At 38.9% G+C, this 16,032-nt stretch overlaps 1 protein-coding gene across 15 annotated transcripts in view; it reads right to left on the bottom strand.

The window, feature by feature from the left end:
- The window catches only part of DNM3 (dynamin 3), a 182,154-nt gene that overhangs the window by 144,881 nt on the left and 21,241 nt on the right, over positions 1-16,032 (bottom strand). For 13 of the 15 annotated variants that reach the window (XM_068690747.1, XM_068690746.1, XM_068690749.1 and 10 more), the window contains exons 3-8: positions 10,603-10,752; positions 9,580-9,783; positions 9,217-9,315; positions 8,154-8,314; positions 4,547-4,689; positions 909-1,044 (exon numbers count right to left, since the gene is read on the bottom strand). In XM_068690747.1, coding sequence (XP_068546848.1) covers positions 909-1,044; positions 4,547-4,689; positions 8,154-8,314; positions 9,217-9,315; positions 9,580-9,783; positions 10,603-10,752 — 893 coding nt within the window. Of the gene's footprint in view, positions 1-908; positions 1,045-4,546; positions 4,690-8,153; positions 8,315-9,216; positions 9,316-9,579; positions 9,784-10,602; positions 10,753-14,945; positions 15,019-15,385; positions 15,561-16,032 lie in introns of those variants that run through there. The other 2 variants (XM_068690745.1, XM_068690743.1) reach the window with 2 other exon arrangements.

Here is a 16,032-nt window from a genome sequence, read left to right as displayed (position 1 = left end):
GGCATAAGTATTTTAAAATGTATTAACACTAAGGCTACAGACAACAATAAGGAGTGTTGGAAATTATTCACCCTTTTGGGTGAACCTTTTGGGATGTTTTTGCAGAGCATTCCAAAAAGAAACATGGAGTTGCTGGAGTAAGCCAGAAACATCATTCAGAAGATGCAACATTTTTGTTTTTTAAACAGGTGCAAGGAAGCCTATAAAAAGTGTCAAAGAATGCAGACTAGAAATACAGTGGGTTCACGGTGAGGGGAAAATGAAGTCACTGCAGTGAAAGAAAAGGTAAAAGAATATAGAACAAATCCATAAAAAACAGTTTACTTCTTCACAGACTACAAAACCACAGTTTTTTCTGTTATTCTGAGGATGGGTGAGCAAGAAGAGATGTATCAAGAGGAAAAATGTCATCTCTGAACACCATATTTGCTTCTGCTTCACTTCCCCTCCCCTTCCCACTATGGAAAGGTGGGACTGAAAGCTGGCTTTGTCTTATGTTCCAAAAACAGGAAGTAGAAAAGCCAGAAAATAGTTATTTTCTATTACTCTAGTTTTAACAGGTACTAGCTATTTGAACACAGCAACCTGAATTTGCCAACCATAGCTTTTTCTTTGCCCCCCTCCCACCCCAACCAGAACGAAGATGCCATTTGTGATTAAAAAATAAAAAAGCATGGAAAGCAGTAAGAACTATGACTTTCATCATATTTTAACTACTATATTTCAGAATCCTCAGCATCTCTCAGTATCCACAACTAGAAATGAAACTAAATGTCTCAATCATCACTTGATGTAATTTCTTTCACAGTTAAAATCAAGTTCTTCCGATCAAACTTTGTCTTCGCTTTACTATGAACATAGGAATACATAAATAAAACTCAAAGAACACCACTAAGATGGATAAATACCTTCACTAGTTCAAAAGGGAAACGTTCATGGAAAATACGATTAATTTTGGCACCTCCTGAAAGTTCTAGCGTATCGACCTGATCTCCCGATCCTTCGATTCTTTTTTCAAAGTCCACTGAAAACTGTTGTACCATCCTAAATTTCAAAGGGAGGAGAAAAAAGATACACTTCAGCACATCAACTATCAACCGTTACTTCAGTACTATGCATGTATTATTGACTTAAAACACGTTTAGGAATTTACAAGAGTATTTACAAGAGTTCATCCAGCTCAGTTGCCAATGCAGGTTGCTATACTTCTCTTTGCAAATCCATTCCACCATACACTCACATCATTCTCTCTCACAGGACATAGCTCAGTATATACTATTTTATTTCTTCATAGTTTTTTTTTTTTTTTTTTTTTTTATAAATACTGCTTATGAAACTGTATATTAAAGTCAGAAACACATACAGCAGCATACCAGGCTACATCCTTGTTTCGCTAACGATCACAAAATCGTAAATGCATCTTCTATTACATACATGCTATTCTATTTTATTCAGAAAAGAAAAAGTGATGGCAGTCTTTGTAGTAGGATAAGCAAATACAAGTCTCAATGTTTAAGCTATAATACTTGTACTGTATGAATCGAAAAGCACTCATACTTAAATGTCATTACAGAAACATAAGAGTTCAATGGGGCAGACCACGACAAGGAAAAAACTCCAATCTTATAGCAAGAGTTACCATCTGTGGAGAGGCCACTTCTCCACAATGACCCTTTGATCTTTCTAATGTCTTTCAAAAAGACACAGTCCAACAGCACGATGTGTACCAAGCCATTAAACTGATCCAGGGCTGGCAGATCAGTGCTGGCAGAGCAGTGGCAGCCAAGTTACTTAACTTTCCCATGCCAAACAACTCGCCCAGGAGCCAGTACTAACAAGCCAATGCGTTAGCTATCAGTATCACAGCCTGCAGCTTACTCAGTTGTGCTTAGACTTCTACATCAGAAGCACTTAGACATACATATGAGAATTTCTCCAGTTACAGAATAAGCAGGGAGAGATTTTTTAATATTATTTTAAAAGTAAGCACAAGCATCTGGCCTAATGTTTGAAGCAACGGATTCAGCCAAAAAGTAACAGTGCACATCATCTTTCTTAAACCTCAGATAACTATGCAGCCTGGGCTAACAAAAATTATGGAAACAGTGCAAGTGTAGAGCTCCCCGAATCAATTTTTGAAGAGGACTGCAGAAACTTAAGATTATCTTATGGGGGAGAATCATAGAATATCCTGAGATGGAGGGGACACAAAGATCACCAAATTCAACTCCTGGTTCCACACAGGATCACCCCAAAATCAGACCTTATTTCTGACAGCTTTGTCCTAACGCTTCTTGAACTCCAGCAGGCTTGGTGCTGTGACCACTGCCCTAGGGACCTGTTGCAGTGCCCGACCATCCTCTTCAGCGAAGAACCTTTTCGTAATACCCAGCCTGACCCTCCCCTGTCCCAACTCCATGCCGTTCCCTCGGGTCCTGTCGCTGTCCCCAGAGAGCAGAGCTCAGCGCCTGCCCCTCAGCTCCCCTCATGAGGAAGCTGCAGGCCGCCATGAGGCCTCCCCTCAGCCTGCTCTGAAGAAACCGCGTTACCTCAGCTGCTCCTCAGACATCTTGCTTTCCAGTCCCTTCACCACCTTTTTTAACTCTTTTGGAGGCTCTCTAATAGTTTTGTGTTCTTTTTGTACTGTGGAGCCCAAAACAACACACAGCGCTCGAGGTGAGGCTGCACCAGTGCAGAGCGGGACAATCCCTTCCCTCGTCTGGCTGGCAGTGCTGGGCCTGAGGCACCCCCTTGGTGCGGCTGCCCCTCCCGGCTGCCAGGCCTCTCTACCCACAACAAAGTCAACAATTCCTCACAATTTAGTATCATAGAATAAATAAGGTTGGAAAAGACCTCCACAATCATTTCATCCAACCACCCCCCTACCACCAATGTCACCCAATAAACCATGTCCCCAAGCACCACATCATCCAACCTTTCCTTAAACACCCCCAGGGACAGTGACTCCACCACCTCCCTGGGCAACCTGCTCCAAAGACTACTCTTTCTGAGAAGAAATTCCTCAGGATTTCCAACCTCAACTTCCTCTGGTGCAACTTGAGGCCATTCCCTCTTGTCCTATCATCTACAAACTTACTCAAAACACTTTCAAGTTATTTAAGAAAACATTAAAGAGAACTGGCCCTAAAATGGAGCCCAGGGGAACCCCACTAGTGACCAGCTTCCAGCCTGATGTAACCCCAGTTACTATAACCCGTTGAGCCCAACCCATCAGCCAATTGTTCACCCATCGTATTATGTTTTTACCTAGCTGGAGATTTTATCCAGAAGAATATTGCAAGAAACAGTATCAAAAGCTTTACTGAAATCCAAAAAGATTACATCTAATGGCTTCTCTTGGTCAACTAGATGGGTGATGTTTTCATGAAAGGAAATTTGCTAGTAAACAGGGTAAGTGCAGGTAGTTTATTTTCTTACATGTATTATGGAACTTGTTATTGAGAATCAGAGGGAAGTTTCTAGCTGTGTTACTTTCCACAGACCAAATGAAAAGCAAGGAAAATTCTTACTGACAGAAGTTAATTTCTGCTATAGCACCTACTAAAATGAAGGTATTAGAAAAGCAGGATAATTTAGGCTAAAATGGATTTTTTTTTTCCTTTAGGCAGTGTTACAATAGTAGAGCAACCCTAAGATGCCAGCAGCACTTAACAAGTCATAAAGTCAAATGTTTTTCTAGCAGCTAAATGACCAAATATACAGGTTGAAAAAAACAAAAACAAAACTGTGTTGTACTCTCCTAGAGGAGTCCTAGGTCATATCCTCAGGTTTTTCTTTCAACCAGAACATCTGAAGTAAAGTTACGAGGGACAGACTTAGGTCTATGTTTTCAGACCCAGCTGTTACAAAAACAAGGACTAAATCGAAGTCTCCAACTGGCTCAGGAAAGCCTCATTAGTTCAGGTGACCATTTTCCACTTACAATTAAGGCATGGATTCTGTCCAAAACTCACACATTTTCACAAGCCAATGCTATTACCATCTAAACCAAAGAACCCAGTGATTAGTATCAGCTCCTGCAGGAAGGAGTTCTGTAACATAGGCGCACATCCTGTGGATTACTACCTACAACTAATTTTGATCTTGCCATCCTCGAATTCTTTCGGATGGCCAAGTTTCCGTATCAGAAAAAGAAGCATTCCTTATTCTCTTTTCAAGCACCTCATCTTACAGATTTCTAACGATCTCCTCCCTTTGCCTGAGGTCATCTTTATGACAGGCTGAAGAATGTGTCCATACAATCAGAAGCAGCTTCTTACCTTCAATCATCTATGTCACCCATCTTTGTATCTTTTCCTGTCCTGGTTTCTCTCTTTCTATGACTACTAATATTAATTTAGTGAAAATCATGCTGAAAGTGGTTAAGTGTTCTGGAATACCACGCACAAAATTCTTTAGAATTCACATATAGAATTTTTAGCCATATCCTTATCTTAAAATAATGTAAGTCCATTAGGGAAAAAAAAATACAAAGCAAAACAAACCTACAGACAGTGGAAAAACAGATAAAAGACTAAACACTCACTGCAACAAGGCTTTCGTTTTTCTGGTTGGATCTTCGGGTCTGAAGTTTTTGTATACTTCTACTTCATGTTCTATAGAAAGCAGCTGACTCTGGAGTTTGCTCCTGAAGGCAGGCAGGGTATCCCGAATATGATTGGTAAGTTGCTAAAAAGCAAATAAAAGTCCTTTTATGTTGTTAATAAAGATGAAAGCAAGGGTACAGCCATTTCCTTCTAACTGCCAAGCACATCAACCGTAACCTGTGCTAGTTTACCAGTGTAATTCCTTTTGATGTCTGAAACAGTGGAGACAGTTAAAGAACATCACAACACCCCTTGCACACACTATCTGGAGGCTTGAGAAACTTCTTGACCTTCTCACTCACTGAGCCCTGTTACAACATACTTGTTTAGCTACACACTAAAGAGTTACTTTAATTTGAAACAACCTCAAATCATAATAACTCTGCATTCTGATGCCACATCTATTTTGTTGATTTTCCTAATGAAGTTTTGCAATTCTCTATACACTTGTTAAGCATGATAATTCCTTCACAGCGGCAAAGCAGTGTAGGACAAGGAATAGATTCTGAGCATCCACAACCCTTTGAGAACAGTGACAGAAGGAAATACAGACATACAGAGCACCCACTCAGCACTCTCCCACTACTTAGAAAAGTCACTTTCACATCATTTCTACCTCCTTCTATGAAGAACACTAAGGAGAAGAGATTTTGTCCTCATATTAATGATTATAGCACTTTAAAAAAAGTTAAACTTAATTTTTGGCCAAAGAAGGTTCTATGACTGAAGAATAATGGTCTTCATTTGTGAAACCGTACCTAAAAATATTAGAAAATAAACTGAAGGACAGTAAAAAAGTCTTATCAAAGTTGTAAAGGTTTAACATATCCCAGTTACTCTTGCAGATATATGCTGAAATGTCTTTAGACAGCACTATCAACTACCTGTACCATAAGTTTCTCGTGCATTGTATCCATTCCTTGATTGAAACAACAATGGACTATGTTGCAAACCCTCTTCTCAATCCCAGTCACACAGTCTATAAATAAATAATGTCAAATACCAAAGTATGTAAACTCAAAACAAAAGTTGTTCAGCAGACCCGAAAGGCACAAAATCAAAACCTGGAGTTTCCCTGGAGCACCACCTTGTGGATGCAGAAAAATTTGAATACTACCTGCAACCATAAACATGAATAGTATGTGTTTAACAACTTAGGGACAACACTTGAATATTACATATGGGGATATCTATGCAACATATGGTAACAGCAACAGAAGACAGGTCATACTGAAACAGATAAATTTAAAAAACAGCTCAAAAAAAAAGGTAGCAGTACATAAAGTAATGTAAGTCAGGACGTGCAAGACAAGGAAACATGAAGTTCAATTGCTTCAGGCTCAAAACTAAGAAATACATTATTACTCTTTCAAAATATAAAGAGGCAAAGCATCCTAAACACAGGCCAACTTTTAGGATGCAGGCAAGTTCTTGCATCCTGCTGATTTTTTTTTTTCTAAGGCACAAATAAATGGCATTAGCATTCCTTCTGAGCAAGTCCAGAGTATTCCTTAACCTGGCTGTCAAGATTCAACAGCTGCAAAGTCACTGCAGCAAGAAATTAAGCAGGCCAGCCCCACTTAGTTTCCTTCTTCTAGTCAAGAGCTCTTCTTCTGTTTCCAGCTGCTATCAAAAATGGACAAAGCCAGGTTGACCTGGTCTTTGTCTATTCCAGATCAAAACCAGCTATTTTTCTCCAATGAACTGGAGAAAATACTATAAAGTTTGACATTTAGAAATGCCAAGAACCCCGTTTTGGCTGGTAAAACTGAGTTTCAAAATAATAGTAATAGCAGTAATCATTTGAAAAAATAATAGTAATGCCAGTAATAATTGAGAAAATCATAGCATCATCAGCAATTCTAGGGAGGCAGGGAAGATTTGATGTTGTCCATTTTGGACTTGAGATGCATCATTGGTCATGTTCTATTCAAGCTGTGAAAGGAACATTACTGAAGTGGTGAAAAGAATTAAAAACGCCTTGAAGCATGGTATAGGTAGTGTACTGACTTGGACAGTAAGCTACTGGCTTCTCCTCCAGGTAACTGGGAAGCTGACTTCCATTTCCTGCTGAAGAAACCTGCAGTCTGACAAGGTTTGGCATGAACTCATAGAAACAGACCAGAGGTTTGCGCAAAAATAAAAGCGGTGTGAATCATCTCCTCTGATCACAGTATTTGTCATTTATATCATTAGTGTATGGTACACTGTTGCTATTAAAAGCTACAATAAAGCATAGATTTTATGGTTAAAGTACAGACGTACAGGGAACCCTCAGGACACATGATTTCTAAAAATGTCTTCTTCCCTCCCCACCAGTTTCTAAGTTTGATTTCAAAAAGCCCTGTTAAACGAGAAGAAATGTGACAGTTAAGGAATAGGACAATATACATGTAGAAATAACTGGGAAGGGAGGAGAAACTTACTTTCTATGATCGTATTTAGTATTCAACAGAACAGGGAAGTGCAGAACTGTCAGTAAAAGCCAGAAACTACATTTTTATCAGGTTAAAAAAAAAGGAAAAAAAAAAATAGAAGTTCCGAATAAATCTGGGTAAGAGCAAATTCATCCAGAGCATGAAAAGGGGCAGGGAGTGGTTATAAAAGCATGCTGGGATTGGAATATGTTACGACCCCAGTGCTCCAAGACCACTTACACGTGTCACATTCATTTTCCTTCTTTTGTACCTGCACTTCCAGTTTTGTAGATCAAATGCATATAATTATGCTTTGCTAGAGCAAACTCATATTTCTAAGAGTTTTTGCAAGGAATGCCAATTCTTCCCCAAGGCAGCAGGGAACCTCTGTACCCTCTAATGGTCAAAATCAGCTTCTACACAATCTCGCTCATAGTCACCTAAGTCCACCCATTGTCCACAGTGCAGCTCAAAAAAAAAAAAAAAGAATGTAGGTTACAACTATGTGCTTCCATGTATAGCCTCAGAGGAAAGAAGTACATTAAATGGCTCATTACCCTCCAGCATCTTCCCAAGAATTGTAAGGGGTACGTCTACATTACTGTACTGCATTTGTGACTAATGCTATAGCCCAAACCTCAACCTTTAGGTAATACTAAAAGAAGCTACTTTACTAATTTGTAAAAATCTAAACTGGAATAAAACATTAAAGAACTTCTGAAGTTGGAAAACTACACAGTCACAGGGTACCATTATGAGCTTAGGTCTAGATACATAACATACCAGAATTGACTGATTTTTTTGAGCCACAAAACATTCCTCAGGAGAAAAGTCAAGACTGAATATTATGAAAGCTTCCATTCTTGATAATTTATGTTTAGCAATCTTAATGATTCTAGGTGTATGTATGCTGACAAGAGTCCAAAAACTAGGTCCTCTGCTTCTCACAGCACATATGTATATGATACGTGTAATATACAACTTTGTTTATTACATTATGAAAAGTGAAAAGGTTAAAAGCAGGAAAGAATATATAAGGTTCACCAGCCAACATTTATTTTAAGGAAGATTTTATAATGATCCTGTCATTATGAGAGCTGCCTCTCACCACAAAAAACTTAGGTTTTACCTGGTTTAGAACTTTTTGGAGATACGGTGTTCCCATCCGATCTGCCATGTGCCTGTATGCTGGATGGGAAAGAAAGAATTTTCTTTCTGCTAGGAGAGCAGCCTTAATGTCCTTCTTCCCATCAATGTCCTTTTGGCTTCTGTTCACAACACCAATATAACCTGAAACAACACAAAACCAACGGGCATGTGAATGCAGCTATTCTCTGCATAACTGAATTCATATTAAGTTGAACGACACTGGCTCAGCTCAAATTAAAGTTTCCAGTTCGGATATTTCAGGTATTGTGTACAAGTATTGTAATGAACTTAAACAGGATAAACAAATTGGATGTTACGTAAAATAGATACACTACCTTTTAAATCTCCAATTCAAATGCAGAAATACCTGAAATTTTGGTGTACCCCAAAGAAACCTCTTCAAATAAACATGAACATAAAACTAAGAAATACCCAACAGGTAAGCATAAGATAAGTAAATAATATGGTATTAGCAAAACCCAGGAAAACTGAGAAATTTCTTCATGTCTGCTGGACCGCCACATTTATCAATTGTTTTCTGTAAACATAAACTGGAAGAAGATGATGGTCCTGTCAGTAAAGTATAAGTAGGAGCAAAATTCTTGATATTGTTAACAGTGCAAGTGACTGGTACAGTAGTTGTTGGAACAATAACAGAACATTTCTGGAAGGGGTCAAAACTATGTTAACAGCAAGATTGCCAAGGCTCTGATGCTGGCTTCTGCCATATATAAGGAAAAAAAAAAGATTCCTTTGTTGCAAAGGACAGCAATATGGCACAGAAAAGAAAATTACCTAATAACCTGTACTGACTGTTTCCTCTGGAATATGCAGTGTATTTTCCAGGTCTAGAAATAAATTATTTTACTCACGGGATAGTTTTAGCACAGCCACCTTCCACGTTTGCTAAATAGAATGTGATAAGAGCTAAGAACTCATCAAATCCAGAATAACTTTTGATTCATCTCCAGAACCTTCTAACACCACCTTTACCTGAAACTTCTTTTGTATTGCAAACAATAGAGGCAATCGAACATTCTTACCTCTACGAAGAGGGAGTAGCTTATTTTCTAAAATTTCTCTTGCGTCTGTTCCTTCATCCATCAGATCCAATTTTGTGATCACACCAATGGTCCTAAGGCCTGACCAGGTCCAAAGGCAGGCAGAAAAAAAAAAAAAAAGATAGTGAAGAATCATTTATATTCAGGAAGAACAATTACATCTTATAATTCTATAACAATTATTACAAATATGTGATTATTTCAAAACAAGTATTGCACAAGACCAGCCACAACCACAAATAAGAGTATGTCTGGAAAAGAAGGGGTCATCACTGCCAGCAATTAAAAAGCATTCCTCAAATCTGTTTAACAAGGCTCAGCAATTTTTTTTTCAATGATGCTTACCCTGAGGGTCCACTTCCTTAGCCAACTTCAGAGCATCTGAGTTGGCCAGATCAGTGTTAGCTGGAGTCACAGCCAGTATCAGACAGTTTTCTCGAGCGATGAACTGCATTATCATGTCTCTGATCTGTACCTCAATATCTGGAGGCTGATCCCCTACTGGCACTTTTGTGATTCCCGGCAAGTCAATAAGAGTCAGGCTTAATACTGTATGGAAAACACAGAATCATAACATTGGTTAACATACCAGACATGTCTAAAGAGATCTACACATCTAAGGCTGAAGACAGATTTTAATCATATAAACCCTATATAATTACTTTTTTAAGTACATAAACATTGCTAGTGGTTCAAATAAAATACCTGACAACCTGGACAGTACACTTGATAGCATAGTTCCCTCCAGAGTCTTTCACTTGGATTTCAGAATACTATTTAATATTTTAAATATTAAGCACTATTCACCTATGTGAGTTGTATACTGAACCTCACTAGGTGCTCTTAGACAAATTAACGTCTTTCCAAGCTTCTTCCATTCCTGACAGCACAGATAACAGGCCATCAGATCATTCCTATTTATATTTCAAGGGAATGCATCTGGAGGGTGGCAAAAATTTTTCCCCACTATGTCTCCCACCTCCTACTAGGTGTCTTTATTAGTAAGTTTACTAGTGAGCTACTAATAGAATATGTGCTGGGGGAGGGACTGTTTTCACTCTCATGTACAGCGGGAATATTTTTAAATCACAAGGATGTTAAATAGGATAGAGTATGTGTTCTGGCCAACCAACAGCTCTCTGCAGCAGAGCGGCTGCGTAACATATTAGAAACTGAGGATTCTTACACATGTACATGTATACCCACTTTTAGTCCAACTCAGTGTCAGAAATCTTTGCATCCCAGACTATTAATCAAGCAATGAGAACACGTACAAAAAGAGCACCAAATGGACAGAATTCTGAAATATGTTACATCACTTGAATATAGAGCACAATGGGGAATATAGAGGAGAATGATTTTACCTACCATGTGGAGAATATATTCTTAAATTAATAGGAATTGAAGAAATGCCTTTGTTCACTCCTGTTATTCTATCCGTTTCTACTTCAATTTCCTGACGAACTTCATCAAAATCAGTAAACTTCCTTCCTTTGCAGTGTAGAAATTCAGCATATTCTGTGAAAAATATCAGTAGCATCTCTATATTTCACAGGCTCATAACAGTCTTAAGCACCTACTTTCAAGCCCTTTGTGTTCTTCAGATGTTCATGCACAAAAGCACGTCATCATGTATATCCAGAAAGCATTACATATGAACATGTGCCATAAATATGACTGCACAGATGAAAACCAGCCAAAACCAAGAAAAGATTAGTTAAAAAAGCCAAATTAACTCTCATATCCTAAGCATTTCATCTCGTGGAAAAACTTTAAAGATTGAAATAAATAACATTTACATTAACAGAATGAAGAACAGTTTTCAGTGCAGAATCTGAGTTTTCATCTGATTGCTTTGCCTGTAATACATCACCACACTGAGGAAAAGTAATTCAAGTTCTGTATCATGAAAGATTATTAGCATTTGTTTTCAAAAGCTAACAGCCTGTGTTACATATGATTTTACCACGGGAATTCTGCACATTTTACACATTCATAACCAAAATAAGAGCACTTAAGACACTTCAATGTTTTTAAACTCAAGTCTTCAATGCCTAAGGACTTCTTGTGGCTTAAATTGAAGCCACATTTAAAAGTTGATGAAAGTTTTTATAGATGCGGCTGTGATTTTGCTGGTGGTAAAACACAATTTCTGAGCCTTCAGTCATCGTACAGCTTGCCCCATCAACCAGGAATCAACTTGTCTTCAGAGACAGATACAGTCTAATTTGTCAGACTCAGAAATGACCTGCTTTGACTCTCGAGTCCAAATACTGATGCTATTTATTGTATCCCTCTGGGTTTCCTGCCCTTGAGGTGCATAACCAAACACACATCTCTTAAAAGTGCAATTTCTTCCTTCAAAACAGGACAAACACAATGTTTATCCCACATAGCGAGGGCATAAGCAGAAATTAGCGATGTAAATAGTAACGACAGACACGAGCTCACGCCTCACCCCTACTGGGCCTAAGCAGCAGGACTGGAGAAAGGCTGGACAAAATGGCGCACATCCCAGTTGATTTTGCTCTGTAGTCAAGGCCTGATCTCACAGTTCCTTTTAGGTGCTTCTTCCCCACAAAATGTTTTTGATAAAAATCCCTCAAACACCAGGGTAAAGAACTTGCTTGATACTCAAAGAATGGCAGCTCAGGAGAGCAGATCCAAGGGGACAAATGAATAGCGGGCCTTATCCATCAGGACTGAAGTCTGCTTCTCAGGTTTCCCAACTGTCACTTTATTACTGTTGCTGACTGCATTGTTAAAAAATAAAATAGTCAAAACTGCATTCAAAACCATAGCAACAGTTAAAGCAAAAAAGAAGTGAAACAAGGAAGGCAAAAAACAGACACCAGCGTTTCTGCCTTACAGTACTGTAATCCCTTTGAATTTGAAGTGTGAGGGTCAGGGAATCCCACCCTTGCTGAGAAAAAAATAACACATCTCATTTTAAGAGCAAAAGAGCACCTAAAAACCCCTCCACCTTACTTTTCGCAGCACTAAGTACTCCAGTGTATAGTATATTCCTTTTCACATCCAGCAGAAAAGATGACAATGAATGAGGGGTTTATTTGTTTAACATTCAACTCTCTATTAAGGAAACAACAAGGAATATTCAAATATTTCCAATTAAAAGACAACACGGTACACAGAATTAAACATCTTTGTTGATTCAGATCAAGCTTCAAGTACAAAATAAACTGTATTCTTAGCTGCACCTTTTCATTCACTAGCTCATAAGATTTTCTCAGAAAAAGATTTCAAAAATTCAAACAACTAATAGGTCATGCCCAGTTATAATCAGTTGACACTCGAGGAAGCTTTTCTCTTTATTCCATTTCACACTTAATAACAGAAAGAGTCCCTGTCTGAAACGAAGATAATTCAAATTTTAAAGTTTACTACCTTTCAGCTATGATTAATATTTATCAATTACTCATTCCTCTCAGGGACATCTGCAGTCCCGTTAGCTCTGAAGGAGCAGGCTTTACAACTCCTCATAACCTGGGGTGCCACGCACAGCCTACGGAATTAAAATTCAGATGAACAAGCCGTGCTTTGTTTGGATCCCCAGCCCCAGCCTGTCCTTGGCAATGATGCCCTCAGCCCGACTAGACGAGCACATGCTCTAATGCAATCTTCAGTTTTCGTACACAGAAGCATACCAGGAACACATCTTATTTAACTTTTTGTGGGAATCGACATAAAATCATTCAGAACGAGTGATCCTGCCTAGCTGTCCAGTTTTCAGAAATATATTTTCTGTATAAAACTTAAGTTATGTCAATAGAAAGAAAAAAATAAAACATCTTTGTGTGTAGAATACTCTTCTGTTTTTAAGCACAGAATCACTCAAAGCAGCTTGGATAACATAGATAGAAAAATCTACCATAGCATAGTTATCTTCAATGCATCCAACCAGAAGTATCACGATAAAAGATAAGTTCCCTTTTCAGTTTTCATTAGACAAATCATGCAAACAAGTGTTATGGGATAACATTTTTCCAAATGCTCCTCATTTTTTCCTGTGTGTCATTTCTCCCTACGCTTTTATGATTTCATCTAGCCAACGATAGCCTTCTTCTACAGATGATGCTTTCTGTGCATTTGACCATTCACACAGCCATCCTCCAGACATTTCTCTTAAAGCTAGAGGCAGAGCTTTAGCCAAAATCTTTCCACGACTGGAAAAAAAAAAAAAAAAAAAAAAAAAGCAGAAGGACTAAAGATCAGACTATTTCTGTTAATGGATCTTGCACAATATTTACTTCTGTATTTTACAACAGCATGACATCAGTGGCCTGTGTTCTGCCACTGTATTACTCTGAGTGCCGCTGCTGAGCAGCTCAGATGGCTGCAGGCGCTGCTACCAGTACAGCACAGCCATGCAGCAGCAAGCAAGGTGCTGTAAGGCTGCAGACACTGCTCTCACAGCTTAAATTCGTGTTTCAGACAGGCAGCACTACCCCGCTTCTAACATGTTAGCCCTGTTTGAATGACAAATCTCTCATTCGCCCAAGAAGGCATCACCAGTCACAACCACCCTGTGGTGATGGTCATTCTCTTAGCTTTTGGGGTTTGCACCTCCTCAGCCTTCACTGTTTTCCACAGCATCCCTGTTCGTCTGAATGAGTGGCTGCCAGATAGTGAGATCCAGAAAAGGGCAGCCACAATCTTTCTTTCCGCCCTGCAAAGTCCTTCCCTTACTGGGGCACCTTTCGAGTTTTTGTCCTTGAAGACCTCCAAATGCATGCCTGCTGATGAGGTCTGTAAGATTGTTTGTGCTAGCTGTAGTAAACAGCCTAAATTATTTTCAGAGGTTTTTTCCATTTTCTCTTAGGGGACTTTTTTTTGCCACCAGATGGCAATAAAAGATGGATATGCTTAAAAGACTCACAGCAGAAGATACTTGCATTAAAGCTCAGCAACTTCAATAAGAAAGAATACCTACAAGACTTCTGAAAAAAAAAAAAAAAATCAATGTTTTTTGAACCTTATGGTGATTTACTTTCTACTTAATGTTCTAATTAGCAGAACTGGAACACCTGCAGCAATTGTACATGCAGTTCATTCATCTAAAAACGTTCAGCTCAATACTGATTTTCAAAACCTTAGCGTGCCATTTCTTTAGCACAGAGATTGAAAAATTGACTTCTTTAAAAAGCTAATAAAACGAGGCAAACAACCCTCCTAGCACCAAGACATTTTAACATTTAAATAGCAAATAACAGCATTTATATAGCATTTTTAACAAACATAAGACCTAGGACAATAGCTTCACCCAAAACCAGACCAGACCTTTTTGTTGTCACTGATGTTTAGAAAGCATAGTACCGAGTCTCAAGGAGTCTAGATAGTTATTTCACTTTCACGGGCAGGAGAAAACACATCAAGAGGAAGAACAGATTGCCTAAGGTTAAAGGGAATCTGTGGCAAATGCAATAAATAATAATGGAAAACGAACTCTTAAAACCTTTTCAGTTGTTCTAAGTCATTATCTTCTCAAAGCTTACTCAGCGGCACCAATTACAAGTATCAGCTTCCAATATCAACTAACTCCTGTAGAAACGTACTTAATCTTAATGCAATACTAAATCAAAAAATCCATCTAGGAAATATACTGACAGTTGTGAAACAAAAATTTTGCATGTTTAAAAATAGGCTTTAACACCTAAATTAAGGCACACCAGCTCAAATGAAGAAAAACTCACCAGCTCGGTAGCTCTCCTTTAAGGAATTATGATAACACAGGACAAATCACTACAGGTTAGTGCCCTAAGAGAACTGTAAGAGTTGAAATGAAACCTAGGTAAGCTTATGGAAATTCCACTTGTGCTGTTCCAAGACTACTGAACATTAATGCAGTCTTTAAAAACCCTTGTTCCAGTTCATGCTGGGTGCCAGCACATATCTTAGAGATGCACAAAGAAAAATACTTCTAAGAGCACAACTGCAAGAATATGTGATGCATTTCTCCTCCTGAAAAGGAATCAAGAGCAAGAAAGTATGAAAGCAGCACTCTACACTTATTAGTAACTGCTGAAACATCCCCACTGCTGAGCACATAAAACAAATGCTGTCTGGTCAGAAGAGGAGAGCTTCCTGTATCTGAGGCTGCAGCAGTTGCTTGAAGAACTGGCACGTCTATTACCTGCTTTGGACATCAGGCTCTCATAAAATAAACTGCCCTCACATCCAACTTCTCACCCAGGAGAAGGGTGAACAGAATTCCTCCTACAGACATGTCTTATTGTCTTTAACCACTTCCAAAAAGGAATCTAAAATATCTTGCAGTCAGGTCTCCATGCCTACCTCTTACAGTATATAGAAAGCATTCCCCTTCCTCCAAGGACCAATTTATCACAACTGCCTCGTAACACCTGAACTCAGTTCCCCATCAGAGGCAGCAAGCTAACAGCACCCTGCCACACTTGTGCCTTCTAAAAACTCCCTGAATTGGATCCTCCTGGAGGGGACTGTTTCCTCCTAAAGCTTTCGGTTTGCTGAGCTATTCAGAAACTAGCAAAAAGGAAGGCACACAAGAGTAAGAGCCTTGTCAGACCTGACACGAGACATTCCCAACGCTGCAGAACTCTGGTCACAGAGAAGGACATGGAGGCACATCTAGATGGTTCATCGTGCTTGTTGGGAAGTCTTTCAGTCCTGCTTTCTGTGCAGGGAAACAAAGCCACGTTACCAGAATTTGTGTCTGTTTGCTGCAGAACAAGTGACTTTGGGCTTATCTGGTTCAATTCCCTCTCAGCAAGATGCTATATGCCATCTTTCTTCAAAAGAAGA

The sequence above is a fragment of the Anas acuta genome, chromosome 8, assembly GCF_963932015.1.
Source record: "Anas acuta chromosome 8, bAnaAcu1.1, whole genome shotgun sequence".
In the NCBI taxonomy this organism is placed as follows: domain Eukaryota; kingdom Metazoa; phylum Chordata; class Aves; order Anseriformes; family Anatidae; genus Anas; species Anas acuta.
Note: the sequence above shows the minus strand (reverse complement) of the source record. Positions and strands in the feature narration are given on the sequence as shown.